Source organism: Pygocentrus nattereri, chromosome 21 (assembly GCF_015220715.1).
Source record: "Pygocentrus nattereri isolate fPygNat1 chromosome 21, fPygNat1.pri, whole genome shotgun sequence".
Lineage (NCBI taxonomy): Eukaryota > Metazoa > Chordata > Actinopteri > Characiformes > Serrasalmidae > Pygocentrus > Pygocentrus nattereri.
Window position 1 is genome coordinate 6,083,144 of NC_051231.1, and position 23,925 is coordinate 6,107,068.

Here is a 23,925-nt window from a genome sequence, read left to right on the forward strand (position 1 = left end):
CTTTGTTCCCACAGCAACAATTCTTAAGGAGACTATAATGGGCAGTGATGATTATATATGATTAGAAGGGGCAGTCGTGGGCTGGAGTTTAGGGAACTGGCCTTGCGACTGTAAAGTCGACGGTTCGATCTGCAGAGCTGACAGTACACGATTGAGATGTCCTTGCACAAGACACCTAATCCCCAACTGCTCCTGCTGTGGATAGGTCTGCGCACTGCTCCGGGCAAGTGTGCTCACTGGCACCTAGTGTGTGTGTGGTGTTTCACTGTATGGATATCTTAAATGCGGAGGTGAAATTTCCCTGTTGTGGGACTTATAAGGGTCACTTAATCTTACCATAACTTAATAATTTACCATAACTTAACATTAAGTTAACTTAAATGTAACATAATTACCACCGTAGTTTTACACGACCTGCCTCTTATATTATATGAACATTTCTTGATGAATGGTTCATCATAACAGTGCTGTGAAAAAGTATCTGCCCCCTCGTGATTTCCTTTAGTGTTGCATATTTATAATTATGAATAGTGTCTATTAGACTAGTGCCTTTAGACTGTTGTTTAGGTGTTCTGTATCAGAGAATTATTAATTTGCCAATTTGTCAAATGACGTGAAAAGTAGTGAAGATATAAAAATATCCAGGCCATTCAGAGTGATTTGGTGTGAAACAATCTAAAGCCTGAATCGTTCACAGTGGTGCTGACGGGAACCAGGTGTTCAAAGAGCTTTAATGCCTCTAAAAGCTCCCTCAAAGAAGGTTATTACATGAAATGTTTACAGTTATGAATATGCTGCTTGACACTTAATTTTTTGAGATTTTTGAGAGAAGCTTTTGGCCTTAAAACACATTCTTTTGAAGTCCATTCATGGCTGAGAGTTACATACAGGGTGCTTTAAGGCAAAATGGTCTAATCACTATTTTACCATGACCTACATTAGAGATGCTGTGGCAGGACCTCAAACAAGGAGTTCATGCTAGAAAACCTACCAGTAGATCTTAAAGGCATTCTAAAAGAAGAGTGGCCAGTTTTTGTGGCTAAAGCTTATAAAACAAGATAATAATTTGAATAACTGTATAATTCTACATTATATTCACATGGGTCAACCACATATTTAATATGCTTTTTAAATAAATGAAAGAAGAATTGAAATTCATATTTAATGAGGGACTCTTGTTTGGCATTTTGTCAAAAGATTTGTGACAAATATGCATTAACAAAGAAAATCAGCAAGGGGCAAATACTTTTTCACTCTACATTAAATGTTAGGGATATGAGGATTGGTTAGAACAGCAATAATATGCAGATTTACACCTAGCCAGTTTGTGTATACATTAAGAATCTACATTTATTATTTGTTACTTTATTCAGTCGTGATCTAAATCTGTTCCAGTCTGTGCTCAGATCAAATGTAGAGTAGCTTGTGCACGCTAATACATTTGCACGCCTTTGTCAGTGTGTAAAATGCGATTACGGGACGTCCCATGAAGAAATTTGACCAGAAATTACCTTCCTGTTCCTCCACTTTGAACACTGACTGATGTTTTTGTCCTGCTAGGATGAGGAAATACCTCTGCAGCATGCTGGCCTTATCTTAAGGTTAGAACTTTGACCTTGCTCTTGGGAATGGCTGGAGTGAGATTACATCAACAGGTGGAGGTTTGCAACCTGGTGACCTCTGCAGGGTGGTGATTCACTCCTTTCCTCAGTGTACTGGACACACCCTTTCTCCTGGAATCTCGCGATGGTGTGCCAGGCTGTCGCGCATGTGTCTATAAGCGTTTTGTGAAGTGTGCCTCAGGGAAATTCCCTCAGGTTCACATCAGGCTCCTAGAAATCACCGGTTGTGAATTCTTGGGTAGTGGAAGTGGCTCAAGTATGCGCTGTTCTCTGGCAGGTTTTACTTTGACTGACGTGATCAAAGCCAGAAAGGACTTTTTGCACCCCTGTTATTACAGAATGTAAACCAGATGTGGCAGCAAGCTCAATTTAGCAGGAACCTTTACAACTTGGCTTGTGCTTTAGGCCTACTGGGTCCATCACCAGCAGATTTTGTTTGGCTGCAGTTTCTATACAATTCTGTTTTCATTTTAAATCAAATATTTGTTTTTTTAAACAAACAAAACTGAAATAAATAAATAAATAAACAAACGAACGAACAAACATCAGTGAGTGTTTACTTGCCCTCAATAAGCAGATCATACTCAGATTTCTGCAGCTATCATTTTATAGCAATTTTCATAGCAATTATTCAAACGGTCATGTAAACATCATAGTCCGATCTAGAAATCTGACTTAGAAATCTGATAACGAGGCTGGATTTCAGCTCAGTAAACAGGTTTCTCAGTGCATGTGATCTCTTACTCTGATTTCTTTCGGGTTTCTCAGTCTGTGCATGTTCAAAACAGACGGTGGTACCAAATAAAAGCAAGCGGCGTCACCGTGAGACACAGCAAAACACTTTTGGAGCGACTGTGAAACCAAATATGAAATAAAGGATTCAAATATTCATTTCTAAATGATTCATATTTTCATATTTTCAGGTTGATCCCATGATGTTTAAAAAAAAAAGTCATGGCAAGTTTGAGTTTTACGTTACGTTTACGTCACGTCGTCTTCTGTGAGTTTATTGGCTGGTTGCTATGCAGAAACTGTCTGACTCATGTAGACCCAGAGTTTCCCCATTATCTGATTACTCAAGAGCATATCAACGGTGTTGATCGGATTACTGACAAAATCTGATTTTCTGCAGTTATCAGATTATTAAGTGAATGTAAACACACTCAGTGCTACTGAAATGAATGTAAATGATGCACAGTGATGGCTGCATAATGCACCCCAGGAGAAAAGAATCACTTATCTAGAGGCAAAATGATTGACTATGGAACAATGTGTCTATTGAGGCCAAACTAATGCTTATAGCTTTAGCCACTAAACAACCAATTTGAAAGAAAAATACCTGAGTGAGAGAGTGATGCTGGTGTCTGTGTATTGTGTGTTTTCAAAAGGTATTTTAGATGCTAACTACTTTAAACGTTATAACTGTTATCTTTCCATATCAACTAGACTATCATACCAATATTATAGAATATACCTTTAACTCTTAAAATCTAAGGCTCAATACACCACCCTAAGGCTTATTATCCCGTAACTACATAAACTACAATCCTGTCAGACAGTCCACGGACTCCATTTCCCAGGAGTCACAGGGAACACACGTGACCAGGGACTCAGTTCAATCCTCCTATCAGCACTCACAATCACCAGAATACTAACGTGGAACACCTGTGAACTGTGTCATATGACTTTTAGGAAATAGTACTTAAGCCTGGGCTTTTAGTAAGGAGGTTGTGAAGTATTGTATCCTTGTGTATTACTGAGCGATTGTTTCATGTTTGACTCTTTGTGTATATTGACCCTTGCCTTGCCTTGCCTTGCCTTGCCTTGCCTTGACTTGCCTTGCCTTCACGTTTCTTGAGCTTTTGCCTTGTCCTTTTGATACTGTCGCCTGTCGTGATTGATCCGTGTTTTGACTTCCTGGACGGTGTTGTGACTACGAGTTTGATTTTCCCTCTGACTAAGATTAAATCTACCTTTTTTCAAGATCTGCGCTCGTCTGAACTCTGTCCTCTCGTAACAAATCCAAACAAGTTGAGTTCTTAATGAGGAAAAAAAAAAAGCCACATATATTCATATTCCAGTTGTTGACAAGTAAAGTAGTCCAGAGTGGTTTGCTGTGAGATCCCTGATTGTACAGAAACATGGCAACCAAGTGTCGCAATGTTGACAATGCAATTACAGCCATTTTATTTGCTATAAAATGTGACCAGTGAACCTACACATGCCCCGAGTTTTATATGTAATGTTGATGATAAAATAGTGGTAAATCTAAAAAAAAAAAAAAAGGTTCTTTGGAGTCTATTGGGCCTTAGAACACCTTTCATGTTCCTCTCTGCCTCAAATGTTTAACCAAAGTACGTTTTAGGCTAAAATCTCATCTCAAACTATTGTAACCTAATATTTCAGGCATGAGGCAGCATATTCATAACAATTGAATGTGATGGCTTTCTGTGGGGGAGCTTTTAGAGGCAATAAACCCTTCAGATGTCTGGTTCCCATCACCACCACTGTAAACAATTCTAAGTTTCTCTAGAGCTGAGCTTTTCAGCATGCGGCAGAAGTTTGAACCCGATGGTGGGTCCAGGCAACTGAAGCAGGCCCAAAATTTTAATATGGACTTCTATAACCTAAGAATAACTCAACCGGTTTGCATTGAACCTTGTTATGTAATAAGCCTAATAAGGATTTTAAAGGGTTAAAATATAGGTGCCAGTAAACGTTCTCCACAGCAGTTCCATAGGAGAACAACTTTTGATTATCTGAAAAGCTCTTCAGTGAAGCTATATATAGAAGGTTCTATACGAAATATAGGTTCTTCTTAGAACAATTCATCCAAGTCAGGAAAAAATTTGGGAACCTTTTTCAAGAGTGTACAATGGAAACAAGTCAGGCTGTAAGAAAACGACAGTGCAGTGAAAACTGTGGCAATGTGCATTTTATTAATAATGCCATCTAATACTATTGCACTGTTTGAAGTTTGCAAACCCGCTCCAACGCATTCATGACATGCACCACAGCTCACTTTCAAACTTGTTTAAATACAACAATATTGGGAACTGAATCGTGGGGCTGAGAGGGTTGTTACATCCCATTCTACAAGTCTGGGACATTATTGTATCGTTTGTAACAAACAAACCAACAAAAGCTGAGATCTTTAGTTACATGTCAGCAAATCCTCAGAAAGTAACATTGTTATGGTTAGATGATGAAACGCAGGCTTGACTGTGGTGTGCACCTTTCACTATCTGTGCCAGGTGTCTTCTCAAGCCTGATGTCCTGCCCACCCCATGTGCGCTGCCTGCCTGTCTGACTTTATAAGGCGCTTCCTTTCTGTATGCGTGTGTGTTTGTGTAGTGACATCATATCACCCAAGGAGTGTGTGTGTGTGTGTGTGTGTGTGTGTGTGTGGCGGGCGGCTGGAGAGCTAGAAGGAAGGATTTAACAGGAGAGAAAAGTTCACGGCCGGGTTTTCTATCAACGTGGGGCAATCTGTGCTTGCATCAGCCCTCTGCTGTTTTTTTCCAACTTGGAAAGATAAATTTATTAGGAGTAATGCAGAATAAAGGCTGCATTGTTTATATGAATCAGCGAGAGAGCAGATATTAATGACATCAGACTTTACATACTGTGCACCCTTCGTTTATTTAATTTCCATTCAAAACAAAATGAAAAAGTTATTTTCAGGAGATATTTAAAGTCAACGTCAAATAAAAAAAGGGAAAAACAAGAGTAAGAAAATGTTTTTTTTTTTTATTATTATTATAAAAATATAGAGTGCATGGAACTCCGAACAGATCTGTAGACCACCAAAGCTGTCATCATCAGATAAACAGTACTTAAAGAAACTCAAGATCCACTGTTGCTTCAGATCTGAAACAAGCCACTTCTGTTTCTGTTTCTGTCCATCTTTCCACTGTGAGAAGAAAACAATGCTGTGGATCTGAAGAAAACTTGGAAATCTAACAAAGAAACTGATGGTTCTCTCAGAACAATGGGCTGGCCACACCAGAGTCCAGACCTCAACATCTTTGAATGTGTTTGGAATGTTTTTGGATCGTGAGAAGCAGAAAATGCAGCCAACTTCTCCGACTGAACTTTACAGGTGTGGAAAAATACGTCTTTGAGAAACTGAAAGCAAGTCTTCCCCAAAAGAATGGAAGCTGTAATATATTTAGCTTTTAAGGCTTCTGTGTAATTTTCCATTAAGTATAAATATTTTCTGCTTTTTATCTGGTGCTGAAAAATGAAAACCTCACTCCCTGCTTTGGACATTGAAAAGACGAAGAGAGGACTCTGACTTTCACACACTACTGCATGTGTGGCAACCATAAAAACTTGACCCCTGTGTTGATTTCATATCGAAACCTTCTGTGTAACACAAGTTCCCTGCAAAGAACATAGTTTCATTTAACTCCATGGAAGATTCCACGCACTCAAAGTAAAGTGCGCCCACGAATACGTGCATAGACACATACAAATGCTCTCCTTCATGCATGCAGACACAGACGCATACTCCTGCCCTGCAATACACACTTATGTACACATATGCACTCACGCATGAGCGTGGCGCAAACTTACATGCCCTCACGTTGATATGCACAGTCATCGCAAACAAGCACATACACATACATACGGCTCACCTCCAACACTCCAGCTCTGCAAACACACAGCCAGAGGCCGACAGACCCTCCATTCACCCTGCTGGCCACAACTGGCCTGAAGGAATGCGAAAAATGTGCTTGAAATTATAAAAGGGGATTAACAAGAGGCCTGCCCCATCAGCGGCCAAATATCTAATGATAAGCCTGTTAGGGTTGGGGGGCCAAGGCCAGGCACGGGGATTTGCAGCACTGTAACAGAAGTACATTTTGTTCTCTCTGTCTTCTCTTTCTCAGCCTCTGTTTGCTTTAGCACTTGGCTTTATGTGGGGCATTGTGACTGCATCCTTGTTCAGCACTCACCTCATGTAGCTGGTTTGTTTGGTTTTTGTACGTCTCTGCAGCTCGTCAGCCCTCTTGCAACCTGCTGCCAAGAGGTTTGAATTGTTTTAATGTGAAACTGCCGACTTCTGTAAACACTAACTACAAGAGCATTATAAATCGCTTGTTTGGCACAACACTGTAATCAGAAGCAGAGGAACGCTGTGCAGATACTGGGGCATTTGTTTAGCTTTATATCTTGGCGCACCTTTGGGAAGCATGCTATGCTTGTATAACATGGTAGGTGAATTCGCTTCTCCTTAAAGGGGAATTGTTCATGTTGATGATGTTGATGTGGTATAATGGCAGTAAATCCAAAACAATACATTTTCTTTGGGCAGTAAATGCAGTTGTATGCAAATATTTGGATACCCCAGGTCAAGTTGTGTCCTCTTGCTTTTCAAAGAGAAAATAAATGATTAAAATATAGTATTTTTCTGCAAATTTCTATGTACGAGATCAACATAGTGGAGAAAAAAATATATATATTAATGTACCATGTGATGGACTGGTGTTCTGTCCAGGGTGTTTCCTGCCTTCCGCCCGAAGACTGCTGGGATAGGCCCCCCCCCCACACACAACCCTGACAGAGAAGCGGCTTAGAAAATGGATAGATGGATTTATGTACCATGTGATGGACTGGTGTTCTGTCCAGGGTGTTTCCTGCCTTATGCCCAGTGAGTGCTGGGATAGGCTCAAGGACACCTTGCAACCCAGGGTCATAAGCGGCTTAGAAGATGGATGAATGAAACATAAAATGTGCAAGAACTTTTACATGGGCCACAATTTGTTCATTTTGCTTTATAACATGTTAAAAACATGTCATTTGACTGGGGTGCCCAAACTTTTGCATACGACCGTCTCTCCCCCACTGTATGTGTTTAAAAAGTACATTTTAGGTCAGAAACAATGCCATCAGACTACATAAACATTTCTTGTAATAACGTTCTGTGAGGGAGCTTTTAGAGGTGGACATCTGGTTCCTATCACCACCACTGTGAACAGTTTTGACTTGGTTTATTGAAAATGGCACATTTACATCTCAAAGTCTAATCATGCAGACATTTTGTTAAACAGATTTCCCTTTTAAAAGTCAGAGTGAACTCAACGTTCTTGCTATCCGTGTTCTAGCTTTTTTTAGTTCTCAGAAAAGCCTGAGGGTAGGATGGCATAGGTAATATTCCAGCCTTTTTTTTTGAATAAACAATCCTGTTCAGAATAAAAATCGCCCACGTACATCTGAGGAGAAGCTAGCAGATGATATGGGTTCTATCTAGCAAACAGACAGATGATAGCGTGGCTCTGAATGTTTGCCGGCTACCCTCGCTTATCAGTCCTGGAGCCATCTCCATGTCTGCCTCCCACTCCTGCTCTCCCTGCCCTTTTCCTCAGGAGCAGTCTTCAAACAGCTCTCGTAGATCCAGCTGTTACTCTGGACGATATCTTCAAACAGGTCTACTGTCTGTGATGCATTTTTCCACCATGGCTCCCAAGTTCTAGTGAGCCTTTTCAAATGAGTTCTAGTGTCTAGGATGCTTGTTCTAACCAAAGCCTTGGTGTGGTTAGCCATGGTGGTGCCTCGAGTTGCTCTGAACACAGAGCTAAGCTAATGGAAGGGAGGGAACGTTTTAATTAGAAGCCTGTTTGACTCAAACGTGGCTGAACTCACTTAAAAATGATGGTTCTTCAAGAACCATGAACATCCTAAAGAGCCTTTTGCATGATTGAACGGTTCTTTAGGTTGATGAAGAATGTGCTATAGATTGTTCTACGTAGAACTTATTTGAAAAGTGTTCTGTATAGCACCAAAAAGGATTCTTTTATTTTGACGAAGTCAGGCTTATAATAGAAAAATACATTTTTGGTGCTGTACAGAACCATTTTCAAAAAGCTTTTGTGTAGAACCATCTACAGTACATTGTCCTCTGAAGGACCCTCTCACGATGCAAAAATCCATTTAAATCGTGCTATGCAGCATGCTGTATGGTTCTATACAGAACCACTGTCTTGTCTAAAGAACCATTTAAATCGTGCTATGCAGCATGCTGTATGGTTCTATACAGAACCACTGTCTTGGCTAAAGAACCATTTAAATCGTGCTATGCAGCATGCTGTATGGTTCTATACAGAACCACGGTCTTTGCTAAAGAACCATTTAAATCGTGCTATGCAGCATGCTGTATGGTTCTATACAGAACCACTGTCTTGCCTAAAGAGCCATTTAAATCATGCTATGCAGCATGCTGTATGGTTCTATACAGAACCACTGTCTTGGCTAAAGAGCCATTTAATTGTGCTATGCAGCATGCTGTATGGTTCTATACAGAACCACTGTCTTGGCTAAAGAACCATTTAAATCGTGCTATGCAGCATGCTGTATGGTTCTATACAGAACCACTGTCTTGCCTAAAGAGCCATTTAATTGTGCTATGCAGCATGCTGTATGGTTCTATACAGAACCACTGTCTTGGCTAAAGAACCATTTAAATCGTGCTATGCAGCATGCTGTATGGTTCTATACAGAACCACTGTCTTTGCTAAAGAACCATTTAAATCGTGCTATGCAGCATGCTGTATGGTTCTATACAGAACCACTGTCTTGCCTAAAGAGCCATTTAATTGTGCTATGCAGCATGCTGTATGGTTCTATACAGAACCACTGTCTTGGCTAAAGAACCATTTAAATCGTGCTATGCAGCATGCTGTATGGTTCTATACAGAACCACTGTCTTTGCTAAAGAACCATTTAAATCGTGCTATGCAGCATGCTGTATGGTTCTATACAGAACCACTGTCTTGGCTAAAGAACCATTTAAATCGTGCTATGCAGCATGCTGTATGGTTCTATACAGAACCACTGTCTTTGCTAAAGAACATCAAAGCATCGCTTATGCTTATGGTGAAAAATCTGCCAGCAGGGTGTTTATCAGGCAGCCATAAGAGTCCAGTGATGGGATGAGAGGTTAATTTGCTCTGCAGACTGGTGAGTGGATGCACACTGCCCCCCTTCATTACATTACATTACATTACATTATGAGATGAGTTAACCATAAAAAACCTGTCAGCTATCAGTCCATCAAGCTAAACTCTTAATTCAGTTGAAAACATGTATGTGTTGTAGGTTCCTTATACAGTGCCATCTGGCTCGTTTCCATGTAGAGGGCAGCCTAAATTAAAACTAAAAAATATGATGCATTTAATGTACGTGATTAAATTACATATGCAAGTATATTAACAGATTTGTCCTTCAGTTTACTTTTAGCAGTAGTTGACTTGATGTAATGCCTTATTCATGTTGAAATGAGAGACAGATTAATAGAGAAAAACAAACAATGCATCAGTTCAAATGTCATTTTAATACAGTAATTCTAATTTTTCTCAGCAGTGTGCCACTCCCCATAAACATCTCTGGTGCTTACCTGGCCATACCATTCTAAAAGTTATATGCCTGGTGTTGTGTAGTGCTAGTCCAGTCTCGGTCTCAAGACCATGAACTTGCGGCCTGGGCCTTTTTTGGACAGAGTTAGGTGGACTCAAATAGTTAGAGTGCAATGCTTCTGTCTGAGTTAACTAGAAGCTAGGAGTATTTACTTTGATAATATTTAGTGAATATTAATGAAATCAGAACAAAATGACAAAACAGTGGGCTTCATTTCACTAATGTGTTCTTGGGAAAGATCCTAAAAAAGTGCACATTAGATTTGTGACGTGTTCTTAAGCGGCAGAACTGTTATGACCTTTGAGCTATTGAGTGTGTGTAGATTCTGTTCTTACCCAAGAACAAATGTGGTTGGTTAGTGTAGTGGTTAACACTTCTGCCTTCTACACTGTAGACTGGGGTTCAATCCCCACCTGGGCAAACACCCTACACTATAACAATAAGACTCCTTGGGCAAGACTCCTAACACCGCCTTGGCCTACCTGTGTAAAATGATCAAATTGTAAGTCGCTCTGGATAAGAGCGTCAGCCAAATGCCATAAATGTAAATCCCAAATAAGAAAACCATGTAAGTGGGTTGTAAGGAGAAATTTCTTCTTAAGAACGGTTGGTGAATGAGGCCCAGTCTTTTCTCTGCATCAGGGGCTCACAAACTTTTGCAACTCGTCACCCACATAAATGACCACAAAAGCTTCCACAGATTTAACTGATTAGATCGTCTTTTTCTGACTCACGTAATGAGGAGGCTGATTTGTTCTGGCTCAATTTGACAGGTTTAGACACCTTTTCTCTATGGTTTAGTCTCGGAGTGATGGTGTAAGTTGTGGAGGTTGAATGTCTCATTTGAAAAGCCTGAGCAGGACAGAGCTGTGGTTACTCATTTTCACTTCTCACCTATGTGAAGTCCAGAGCTGCGTGTTCACCGCTGTATTTTCTTCGTTTCGGTTATGCTTGCACTGAATGTATGAACATAACTAGAAAGCATTTTCCCAGATCAAAAATGAATTGATAGAGATGCTTTATTTGTTGCAAATATCAACAAAAATTGTCGTTTTGAAAATGATATTTGGTTAAATGCTTGTATTGTTACAAATTTGTGTGCTTATAAAGCCCCTGCAGTACCAGTATGGCCCACAGGGGGCTCAACCCACAGGTTGAACCACTGTTGTAAATGTTTACATTAAATCTGCTGGTTGAGGATCTAATAGATTGTTCCAAAAAAGCCTGAGTATTACTTGTGTGCTGATGTTTATCAGCTCTAAACTTCAAAAACATCCCCTGAGGGCAGATCGGAACATCTTGACCGGAATTTAGTAGCCTCATACAAATGGATGTAGTTAGTTTATGTTCATTTGACTTCAGGTGCTGATTCTGAATATGTTTTGGAGAAGAAGGGACGAGAGAATAACCTTGTTACTGCTTCCAGCTCACAAAGCAATGTTTGACTAAGACTAAGATGATGACAATTACTCATGTTACATCATGTCAGTGATCTTTTTATTCATATATTCTGGACAAAACTTCATCTGATCTCAGTCTTGAATACTAAGTCTAAGTAAAAAATAATTTAACTGAAGTGACGCCGTCTGTTTATAGCTTATAGCTCAGATTTGGGGAAAAACGGGTCGACTTTCAGTAGAAAAACAAACTGAGAGTTCAGCTTCTTTTATTATAAGGGTTTAAAATGACATCACCGTCTATTAGACTGGAGAGAAGAGTTACAGCCTCATACGACGCCCAGCTTCGGAATGGAGCTTATGGAATATGAACGTTATGAAGAACATGATAAAGTGCATTTTGGAGCCACCGAGCAGCTGATAGGGTTAAACCATTTGGATCCTTCACCTTGTAATATTAACCAATTGAAAAAAGCCAAAACACATTGCAAACCTATAGGGAGCCAACAGAAGCACTTAATGGTTTCCATGGGTTTTTTTTTCAGCAGGGGACTGTTTCTCATTCTTCAGAATGAAAACTGAGCTTGTGTGTGCAGTAATGTAGCTCAGTGACCAGGCCATGCAAGTGCGCGTTCAGAGAGCGTTGCTCTGTGCCTTTAAGGGACGGCGGGGGGCGGAGCCAGAGCGGCCCAGCCGTGCTAGCGCTTAAAAGAAGAGCACACAGAGGAAGCGTTGTTAACGAGTCCGTGTGAGTGCTGGGACAAAGTGCTGAATGCCTCCTCTTATCTGCAGCAGCGTAACAGAGCTGACTGGAGCTTCCACACTCGCCAAACGGGATCTTTACAGCAACATGCACTTGCTTCTGTGTACGTAAGCGTGGCATAGGAAGCCAGCAGCCGCAGTCCGCTCGGAGGTTGAGGTGAGTTTTAAACGCATCTCCTTTCTGCTCGCTTGCGTTTCTCAACCAATGCGCCCGTGTTTCGGATTTGCTGATGACGACAGTCGCTCTTATCAGATTCTCTGACGAGCCATCTGATAAGAACTGCGATTGGTCTGAACCTTCATGAGAACCTAATTCATGGACTTCTCTGTCTGTATAGAGAGGTAGGGGGCATCTAAAAGTTAGATAAGGGCATTTTTACTCTCCCCTGAGTGTTTCCAAAAGACTCACCTCAGTGTATTTGTGAGACAAGCAGCCAGCCTGTTCCTGAACTCCGTTTTAGCCATTGATTTCTATTATTTTTGTAATGGATTTCGTCAGGTTTTGCCTTGCTGCTCTCACACCTGTCACTACTGAGCCTTAGTAGTTTATTTCATGCCACAGGAATGGCGAAAAAAGGAACAGGCTTCAGTTCTGCTGGCTTTACTAGAGTACTAGTTCACTGGGGAGCTCAAATGCTCGGCCTAATCCTCATTTTAATTCCTTCTACTGCTATTTTGGGTCATTATTCACTGAAGTCACAAGACCTTTACTCTGGGATGGTTTTAGGCTTCTCTGCCCACATTATATTATACACAGCAACCAGCTATGCAGCCTGAAAGGGTCACTTTAGATATAAAAACTGGATACTGTCTGACTAGCTGTACTTTATGCTATTCAAATCAGCTGCAAAATATTCCTCCTTGTGGCATGTAGCTGTGGACGGTGCAAAACAGCCAGAGCCCACATGCTGACTTACATAGGAGCTTAACTTCAGGGGAAGTAATGTTTCCAAATGTGTGCAGAATCAGATGTTCAGCATATTGAGTGGTTTGGTGTGAAACGCTCGATTCTAGCAGACTTGCAGTCAGTTGTTCACAGTGGTGGTGGTGGTGATAGGAACCAGACGGCTGAGGAGTTCAACGTCTCTAAAAGCTCCCTCACAAAAAGTTATTCCATGAAATGCTCATGGATACACTGCCTGATGCCCAAGACATTGTTTACAGTGGTTTTGTGATCAATTGACTTGAGACCATAACTTTATTTGAATCCATTCATGGTGAAGGGATACATAAAAGGGTGTTCTAAGGCAAAATAGGTCCCCCAAAACTTTTTTTTTCCTTTTTCTTTTTTTAGATTGACCCTTATTTTACCCATCATCAACGTGGCATAAAAACTCAGACATGTGTAGGTTCATTGTTGATGAATAAAATGGCTATATTGGCGTTGTAGACGTTGTGACTCCTGGTTCCTATCACCACCACTGTAAAGAACCCCGAGTATGTACGTTTCTCTACGAAGGAAGCGTTTAACACCAAGCCAATCTCAATGACTTTACATCCTTACAACCATTATATTATACAGAAATTATGAGAATTCTGGATTTCCCCTTGCTTTATTTCACTGCTGTTGGAGCAGGCTAGACGACAGTGTTTAAATGAATGAATTTGGCTTTTGATTGTTGAAAATGCAGTCAAGTGGCAACGATGACATGCTGATAAAATACAGCTATATACAGCTATTTAAAGCTGTCGTCAGTTCATGCCGAAGAAACGCTTCAATTTTATTGCATCAGGTAAATAGTCAAATTACAATAGCGCACTCCTCACATGAGTCATCCGGAAGCCAGGCGTGTTTTTTTCCACACCCGTATTCAGTCAAGCCTCGTCCTCCTGCGCTACGATTGGTTACTTGACGCACTCACGAGCGCTGTGAGTATGAACAGCGCTCTACGATTGGCTGGCCGCTTGTGTTTGATATAGTTACTGAGAAAGATGCAGCTTGTGAGTATAAACTACAAGCCAAGCGGTCTAGAACCGGGACGCGAAGGCATGGTGCTCCAGACCGGGGAAGCGTGGCCTGACCCGCGGGCGAAGCGCTCTGAAAAGGCGGGTTGCTTGCGAGCCAATCGTAGCACAGGAGGCGGGGCCTGTCGCTAAGCGACGCGTTCTAGAACGGCGGACTGTTCGTACGAGCCTACTAGCCAATCCTTCTGGCTTGTCGCGCAAGTAGAGCGGGTATGGTTGCTAAGAGACCGCGGGGAAGGTGGAGAGAGCGGGGTGTAAACTTGTCTCTCCTTAAGTCATTTCGTAAAAATATGGTTTAAAAATACACTTAAACGCATGTTTAACTATTATGAACCGGCTCCTAATGATAATGACCTGGGGAACCAGACCCAGCTCAGTATGCATGTTACCTCAGTTAATGTGTTTATATAGGCTGCATTACATTGTTTAAGGTGCTTGAACTGCTTCAGGCAGTGTCAACACAACACAACACATTTGAGGTAACCCGATGTCATCACTACTAAAACTGTGAGAGGCTGTGGTTAAACACTGATTCTCCTCAGCTTCTGAAACACTCGAGTCCCACATAAAGCCTTTAGACTAGCCTTTTGTTTTCCAATCCTGGGTCACCGTCACATCCTGCAGCCTCTTTGTCTCGTAATAACAGTAGAACATATCAGCGTTGGCTTCAGCTGCCCATAAATACAGCAGAGAAATGTCTCTCCTGACCACTGCCAGCATAGTACGCCTTGCACCTGTTGTGAAAGGAAGCGTTCGCCTCATGGGGTTCATTATCATGGATCAGGTTGCGCTGTGTGGAGTGACTGTATCCAAGGTCCAGAGCGTGCAGGATGCAGTGGGGATTTTCTTGCTTTGTCTTTCTTTTTTCGTTCCCCGTCTTTCCTTCTTTGCGTCAGTGACTTTTGCGAAACCTCTGATCTGTGCAATACCAACGTAGTGCTAAAGTAGCTCAAACTGTTCGATCTCTTTCAGAAATGGTGCTGAGGAGGACAAGAAAGTTCATTTTTACATTCTTCATAGATGATGAAATGATTAACAGGCGGAATGCAGCTTATGTAACTGTGCTGTGTTAATAATGTCGTAAAACAGCAGGCGTTACAGCTGAGTATTCAGCCGAGGAGTCCTTCTTAGGTCCCAGTATATAAAAACAGCGCTATGCTTTGTTAAATCGTATTGTGTTTAATGTATATATGTCAGGAATTTCTAATGAGAATGTTGGCAAGGACATAAAAGAAAAACAAGAGGAAGCTTGCCTCCAAGTTCTTCAGTTGATGCTCACAAGAGCCTGTTAGTCAGAATGAAGGGTGGATTGGACAAGGCTAACCTACAGGCTGCCTTTAAGCATGTGCGATGCATTTTCTTTAAAATGACAACAAACTATGCAACAAAACACTGACCAGAGGGCAGAAAAGGTTAACATAACCAATTTGAATAAAACATCCCAAGAATGTATTTCCAGTTCTAAATGTAGGCTAAAAAGGTCACATTAGTGTCCCGAGTTATCTAGCTGGTGTCCTGTTTTGATTGCCTTAACTTGATTCGGCCTGTCCTTACTTAGTCTAAAATAAAGCCATTTGAGATCGTGGCATGTATAATCTTACAAGTGTTTGTCCATAGGGAGGATTATGTAGGTCAAATCAGTGTGTAGAAATTGTTAAAATTGGTTTTAAGTCACAAGCTGCTGCATTTTGATGGAAGCAAAATTCATTCTAATCTCTTATCATGACTACTGGATCAGGCTTCCTTAGAATGCCATTTCTTGAAGTCGGGTAACTGGCTTGAAGAAAAGTGTTTTGTTGCATTAAAAATGTCACCAACACCCATGAAAAACGTAGACTCCTGAGTGTTTTTGTATTTTGTTGTGTATTAGTGTGTGACAACTGAGAACATGTGTGGATGTGTGGTGTCCTCAGGGCTTGTAGGGGCACAAGTGTCAGTCTTGTCAAACCAAGGGTTTGTCATACCACAGCTGGTGGAGTGGAGAAAATGTTGCTCAATGTTCTGTTTTTTTGGAAAGACCTCGAGCGGGGTCCACTGCACAAGGCAATAGCACTGCTTCAGTTAGTGTCAGGAAAGTCTGCCTGTATTGCAAAAGGAGAAGGAAACAGGAAAGTGCCTTGGGGATGTCCACACTCTTGACCCTAGACTTAGCAACCTTAGAGAGCACTGAGCTTCAGCCTGAAAAAAAAAAAAAAAAAACGGCATATAAAAATACTTTGCAAAAATAAATCCAGTTCACCAAAACTTTCGTAGGACAAGAAAATGGCTGAGAATCAGGGAAACACATAAAATGATTCAACACATCTTGTGCTTTCAAACGGTCCAAGTCTGAATTTAATGTTGTGGCCCCATAGCTATTTACCAGTGAATCACCTTGTTCCCCCCGGGCTGTGTTTCAGGTACAGCTCAGCAGCTGACAGCTTGGTGAGAAGAGCGTTTCCTGGCTTGAATGCGACCCGATTGCAGCTGGAGCATGTCCACTGCAGGCTTGACTGCCCAGGAGATTTGTTTACCCTCGCAAAGCCTCTTCCTGCGGGGCAGCCATTGCCATAGCATGGCCGGAGCCAAGCCCTCCTGGAAATATAACCATGATCTTGACAAGTGAGTGCCTCAGAACTGATACAATGGGCTGTTGACATGTTGTTGTTGTTGTTGTAAGGTGAGACTCGAAGATGGATTAGTGTTGTGGGACTCTTCTCTGATAATCTGACAAACAGGAAATGGCTGGTCTGAAATCCTTCACAAACTGTACCTAGATGCTTTAGACTATATGAAAGTGAGAGGCTTTTCTGCTTTTTTTCACCTTTCAGCTTGTATTTGAGCCTTGACGCCTCTATGAATTACAACCTCCAACCCCAGCAACAGGTGCAGTCATTCTTAACAGCAGGCAGTAAGTCAAACCCTTTTCCTTCTCAATTCAAATATTTAAATAACTAACTAATAAGACATCTGAAAAGGTTCCATTCATGTGTAACAAAATGGTCAACTTTAAACTCTTCTTACATGACCGATTAAAAATGCATGTTCAGTTCTCCTCTTACTGAGCATCTTTGCTATTTTTTTTTTTTTTTTTTTTTGTACAGAACAGAGATTCCATTCCCATTCCCCACAAAGTCCTGGAGCCCAGCCGCTGCCTCCTAAAAAGTCCCGTCCTACACAGCTATCCTTATCCTCCACGGTCGACACCTACACCCCGAGCCCTGTCGAAGATGACCAGGTGGTCCCTGGCTTCCAGCGCCTGTCTGTATCTGACCGCACCTCCCCACCTCAGACACCAAGCCGGGTAGCAAAGCCTCTTCCCCCAATCCCTGGCTCTGTTGAGCCATCTGCAGACCAGGCTATGGACAGTGAGGTGGAGTCCTTTACTGGGGATGACAGTCGTTGTCTGGTGCCTGATCAGGTTCCCAAATCTCCCCTACGATGCACTATGCACAGTCGTAGGAGTTTTAGGGACTGTGGACAGATCAATTATGCCTATTTTGAAGGGCCAGTGTTGTCCCACCAAAGCAAGCAACAGCAACCTCCAAAGAAAAAACAGGAACAGCAGGCTCATGAGCACCTTCAGCAGCAGCAGCGGGAGCAGGAGCTCCATGAACAGCAGCAGCAGCAGAAGGCTGTGTGCCTTCGGCAGCAAGATCGTGCCCAGCGCAAGCTTCGACGCTCCCATTCTGGCCCTGCTGGCTCCTTTAACAAACCCTCTGCCCTCCGCCTGTCCTGTCATCAGCGGAACACCCAGTGCCCAGACAAACCCGAAGTCCCTCCTCGAGTACCCATTCCTCCGAGGCCAGCTAAGGCAACCTCTGACTACCGCCGCTGGTCAGCAGAGGTATCCTCTGGGGCTTACAGTGACGAAGACAGACCTCCGAAAATTCCCCCCAGAGAACCTTTGTCCAGCGGGACATCCCGGACACCGAGCCCCAAGAGCCTCCCTCTTTACCTCAACGGAATCATGCCGCCCACCCAGAGCTTTGCCCCAGATCCTAAATATGTGAGCCGGGGCTTGCAGAGGCAGAACAGTGAAGGTTCCCCATGCATTTTACCCATCATGGAGAATGGCAGAAAGGCCAGCACCACGCACTACTTCCTGCTGCCACAACGACCCGCGTACCTAGACAAACACGAGAAGTATTTTGTGGACAGTGCGGCGAGTCGAAACACTGAAGCCTCAGGCTCCAGTCTAGACTGGGTCTGTCAAAGCAAAAGGAAAACGCACGCAGACTTTGTGTAAGGTGGAACATACAGAACATGGACTGTGCCCCATTTTACGAAAGAACCATTATCCTGCTGCCTGAGCACCTAAAGGACTCTTCTGCAGCTTGCAAGCAGTTATTAGTTTTACCCTAGTTTTTGAAAAAGTAGGGTAAGTTACATACCAATGCAGTTACTGAGAATTCTTGTTGCTGTTTTTTTGTTTTTTTCCCCTCCTCTCACAATGGAAACAAATCTCTGGCATGAAAGTGTGGCTTTGGAGGCACTGGTCACTGGACAATATTGTATAATAATTGTGTTGTATTAATTCGTTGTTCATTGTTGTGTGATACTTAAGTGTTTAAATGATGCTGTGGTGCAGTTATTAGGTATGAGCTGGTCTGGTACCTCATTTTATTCAGTGTTTTTTTTTTTTTGTTTTTGTTTTTTTCCTTCTTGTTTCTTTTTGGTAGTCAGGCTTTATATTGCTTTGAAGAATTGCTGCTTCTGTGGCTGAAAGTGTGCTTCAGAGCTTCTTCTGTGAAAATAGAGGGACAGCGAGTCAGTAGAGCATCTGTTCATTTTGTGTTGCACACGAAATATGAAGTACATAACAAGGCCAAGCTGTTTTGTGGCCACATTTTTAGTGAAGGATATTCCATGAAAATCTGTCTAATCCATTGTGAATAAATAGGCACAAAGTTTGCTGTTTAGCCTCCTGGGTCACTAATGCTCTAAGCTGTTGTCTAGAGACTGCGTGTGTGTGCGTGTGTGTGCGTGTGTGTGCGTGTGTGTGCGTGTGTGTGCGTGTGTGTGCGTGTGTGTGCGTGTGTGTGCGTGTGTGTGCGTGTGTGTGCGTGTGTGTGCGTGTGTGTGTGCGTGTGTGTGCGTGCGTGTGTCATCTGTGTTGTATTTCTCCGATTTTGATTGTGAAAACTGCAATCGGAAGTTCTGCTGACATTGTGCATGTTACATAGGATTGGTCTAAATATAGTATTCGCGTTCATTGTTGTGCATTGACAATACTTGTAATGCTGCAAAGCGTTACATACAGAATGTACAATGATACATTTTGTTGTAAATAGGTGTAGTACCAATTGGAAGTTGGTCAGCTTCTAAACAGATGAGAGTTGGCTTCTGTTAATGCTGATGTTTGATAAAATAACCAAACAATATTTTGATCAATATTTTGAAGAACAGTTTCTTATGAACACAAGGTGACGGTAATAACATACAAATTTGGCTTGGATAAACAGGGACTCCTCCCATACTTTTCTGCTTCAAATTGCATTTGGCTACCTCCTGCATGATCTGAGACTTTTGTAGCAGATATTTGAAAAATGATTGAGGGATAAACTTCTTAATTGGATTTTTTTTTTTTTTTTTTTTTTTTTTTTTGTCACCAAATCCAACGAACTTCACCACACTTTAAAATTTCAGGTGTTTTTCTCATGCAAGAAAAGAGTAGGGGTGAAAGTTTCCCGTTTTTAGCTGCTTTTCATAGTGTAGCCAACACCGTTCTTTGTTGCGCAAAAATAGGTGACCGTTTTGAAACCTGTGAAAGTGTGTAGGTCTTGTTCTCTAGCTGTTGTTTTTTGAATAGCTTAAACAAGCTGTGAGTCAGAGTTGTGAGAAGGACTGTCCCCAGTACTACCTCCCTTAACAGGAATGAAAAATACTTCTCTTCATTAATATCCCATTATCTGAGAACGATAACAAATCATGCATGGACTAAGTAGACAAAGCCTTTACTATCTCAAGCCATTTTTCTCCTCTAATGTACTTAAGGCCAGGAAAACCATTAAGTCTAATCTTTTTTTTTTTTTTTTTTTTTTTTTGGTTTTTGATTACATTGTTTTACCTTCTACTCAACCAGACAAAATCTCTCCCTGTGGTTCAGAATCCCTCAGAAACGTTTACTTAAACCCGTGTATGTAGCTATGTCCGTGTCTAGTACATTTGGCTGACCTGACAGAAACAGTCTTTCCTGTTCCTGTACATGCATACCTGTCAGACGTGATTGCTGTGGGTGTGGACCTTGGAGACTTTGGCTGCTGGCAGCACGTAAATGAGATGTTTTATTGTTATATATTGTTCCAACACCACCGTGATTACTCAGTAAATGTAGCAAGTGCATCATGGTAACCCTGAAAATAATGATAATAAAAAAGGAAAAAAAGAAAACAAACCCACGAACGTGCTGAGCTCGGAGGTCAATACATCGAGTTAAATTTCCACGTCACATCAGGAAGGGACACAAACGGAACTGATGCCACTTTTTTTTTTTTTTTTTTGTATTGTTCCTTTTTTTTTCTTTTTTTTTTTTCTCCCCTTTTTACAAATTCATTTATCAACAAAAATGTTTACATTGTGTTATTTAATCTTTTGACCTGTTTCCTGTGTCTTACCTGAAACAAATGAAGGCAAGTTCAAGAATAGCTAATAGACTGTGGTATAGAAGAAAAGCAGAAGCAAAATGCACTGAGAGAGCAGTATATTATGATGTGTAAAAGTATTTAACATAGTCCTCCTGAGTAGTGCTATGTGTAGTATAGCCTTTAAAGGAAAAAGAAAATAAACAGACTTATTTATGAATCGAGTGTGCTTCTTAATCTGATGTCCTGTTGTATTTCATTCTCTGAAAGATGGCCTATCTCTCCGGAACACAAAGATATTGCTGTTTTGCCTGTTTTATCCCGCCCACGCCTCTGCCTCATTACTGCTGGCCTAGTTCCAGACAGGAGGAAGGTGAATTACGCTGTCACTCAGCCGCTGATCGGAGATCAGTTTTGTTTGTGGCATAATGGTTAAGGTTTTGATTTCTGATAGGGGAGTTGGGCCCGGAGTGTTACCGCACGACATGTGCCAAAGACATGACACACACACACACACCCCTCAACAACCTGCTCTACTTCCTGTTAGGTATTGTGACATTTTGCCCTCCTGATTAGCTGGAGAGCGACAAAAAGGAGAATCTGGTCTGTTCAGGTCTCCACTGGGCTGATAATACTAATGCATGTTCCCTGTATAGACTAACTAAACCACTTAGACTGACCTGTGTACCACTCGGTTCACAGGTGTGCTTAGTAATGTGTTTTTTGTAGTTGGGAGACTTTAAATTCTAATTGCTTTATGCTGTGTGATAAGGCCATTAAGCTTTACAGTATAATGACTCTGGAAACGGAAAAAGGTGGTTCACCTTCCGAAACATCTCGACTTGAATGTACACTGACCCACAACGCTGGCCCTTGCCATGGTGATGGTACAATCTGTGATAATATAGTCCTCAGAAGATATAGTAGCTAGTTTGTACCTTATGATGATTACCATGTTAACTTTATCTGCAATATCTGGCTATGAATTTTTCTTCTAATCTCAAATTTTATCTATGTGTCTTGGGGGGCCAAAGTGCTGTGTTTGTGGTGGGCCGAGGGCTAAAAAGACAAAACTATTTGTATGCTATATGTTGTTCAAGTACTTCAAAAAGACATTTTGTAAACGCATATAAGAAATCAGTTATAGATATTTATATAGGATTAAAAAAAAAAGTTTCCCTCATTTGTTGGGGGAACTTGGTAACTGGAGGGACAAATCAAATCTCTCGGGTCAATTCTGCCTCACTTTGGGCAGCTCTGCCCTAGAGCAAGCTTTTTTGGGTTTAAGGCTAGGAAAGCCCCCTGTGTGATGAATCTTAACGGTGGGATGAACCTTTTTTAGCCTTTAGGGTGGAGGCTTAGGGGAATACAGTTTTAAAAACGTTAATAATTAAACCCGTGGGAAAGCAGAATGCTAAAAGGTCACTGGAGCCGAATACTGCGGCCGCATAACTGTAGTCGAAGTCTTCAAATCATCATCATCATCACTACAATGGAGAAAATGGATTATCTGACAAAGGACTCAGATAAGGAGGACAAGATGAAAGCTAAAGTTAGCGAGGTCATCATCTACATACCTCAGTTTTGCTTTCTTTTCTCTGCATGAAACATTGAAAAAAAAGGCAGAATTAAAAAAAAATAATAATAAAATAAAACACAGGCTGAGTACAGAGAGTAACTGGTTTACTTTTGATTTTATTCCACAAATGATGTAAGAGTTACACTATTGCTAGCTCGGGTTTTATCCTTTTGACTCCCTGGACACCAGTCAGGATTGCTCGATACCACAGGGATTCCCAGGAGTTGTATGATGGTGATGAATTAAATATGGATACAATATAATATACTGAATTTAAGTCAGTAATGCTGCATAATACAATGCTTTGCTACAGAAATACGGAATAAAATTACAATAACTTGCTAAACCCTAGTTTTAAGCCAAGAAGATCCTTAAGATTGGAGTTCAGATATCATTGACCATTTATATTAGAACCATATAAATAAAAAGGACATGAAACGCAGTCGAAATGATGTAAATCAATTTAAATAGTTTCAGCTGTATAGCACTTCACATGTTGTGACTGCTTGCCTCAATTACCATAAACAGAACAAAGGATCTCCCTCCATACTGTAGTAGCTAGTGCCATTAACCATAATACCCACGCTGCTGACGAGCTGTTAATGAAATACCTCAAATGATACGTGCCTAGCTTCAATCAGGCTGTGATCAAAGGAAGATGTATCACACCAATCAGACTAAAAGATGAAAGAACACATCAAAGACCAATAAACATGCCAAAGTTATGTGGTAGAAAGCAAGCCTGGAGTCAGTAGCCAACATTTAGAAAAGTTTGTGGCATTGAAAGGCCTCTGAAAGCTTTGAGTGCAGTATAAAGAAGTGCTGGTTGCAGCAGCCTTAAATGAGATGGTCTAGTCTTTCTTACCAACTTCAGAGACTTACGGCGCTTTTTGTCTTCGTTTCATTTGAGGTTACGAAATCTCATGTCATGTGGACTATAGTGTGGTTGTCAAGGTGACAAGTCACACCCATAGCCCCCCCCCCCCCCCCCCCTCGCTACAGTTCAGTAATCCCTGTCAACTCCACAGGCACAGTGACCCAAATTCATACTGAGCCTTGCTTTAGGCCATTTTGATTGAGTGCTGTGGTAGTTACAGTGCAATTTAAGGATATGGTTAAACAGTTAACCATTTGATGAATGGATTCTGCTGTGCAGGCATTGCTGGGATCCTTCTGCCCAAAGGCAGGTCTCCAGCCCTTTGAGCTGAGAGTTACACTTCTGGAACAACGCTTGGCTGTGATTTTACTTCCTATGGTGGATTAGATGCCTCTCAAAAGGACAGTGACCAGCAACAGTGTCCACCACATTGTTCACCGCCTTTATGTGAGTAGTTACTGCTTAGGGACAGTTTTATTAAAATGGGTGAAAGGTCAGTTGTGTCAAACCCTCAGTACAAACAAGCATTTGTATATGGCCATGACATCTTTTGGCAATTGTGCATGCAAACAGGTGTGGCTCACTGATAATGAATTAATATTGGAGGTTCTAATGAACTAGCCTAGAACATAAACAGTGCAGGCCTTATCAGTGCATCAGTGTACAATTATGTAAAGCCGTCTATGGTATGGTTTTTTTATCATAAGATTAGAAGATGTGTTGGATAGATGTATCTACTGTA

The 23,925-nt window shown here is 41.4% G+C and overlaps 1 protein-coding gene across 1 annotated transcript; it reads left to right on the plus strand.

The window, feature by feature from the left end:
- The first annotated feature begins 12,188 nt into the window (after positions 1 to 12,188).
- On the plus strand, positions 12,189 to 19,057 carry errfi1a (ERBB receptor feedback inhibitor 1a). Its single transcript, XM_017686216.2, has 4 exons — positions 12,189 to 12,356; positions 16,564 to 16,765; positions 16,975 to 17,054; positions 17,248 to 19,057. Exons 2-4 carry the CDS (start codon positions 16,614 to 16,616, stop codon positions 18,390 to 18,392), a joined length of 1,377 nt encoding a protein of 458 aa, XP_017541705.1. The 5' UTR covers positions 12,189 to 12,356; positions 16,564 to 16,613; the 3' UTR covers positions 18,393 to 19,057.
- The last annotated feature ends 4,868 nt before the right edge of the window (positions 19,058 to 23,925 follow it).

Bases quoted from the DNA above. Each gene is read 5' to 3' on its own strand.
- errfi1a (XM_017686216.2), top strand. From the start codon at position 16,614: ATGCGACCCGATTGCAGCTGGAGCATGTCCACTGCAGGCTTGACTGCC. The intron at 16,766-16,974 runs GTGAGTGCCTCA...TTCACCTTTCAG, and splicing joins TATAACCATGATCTTGACAA to CTTGTATTTGAGCCTTGACG. The intron at 17,055-17,247 runs GTAAGTCAAACC...TTTTTTGTACAG, and splicing joins GTCATTCTTAACAGCAGGCA to AACAGAGATTCCATTCCCAT.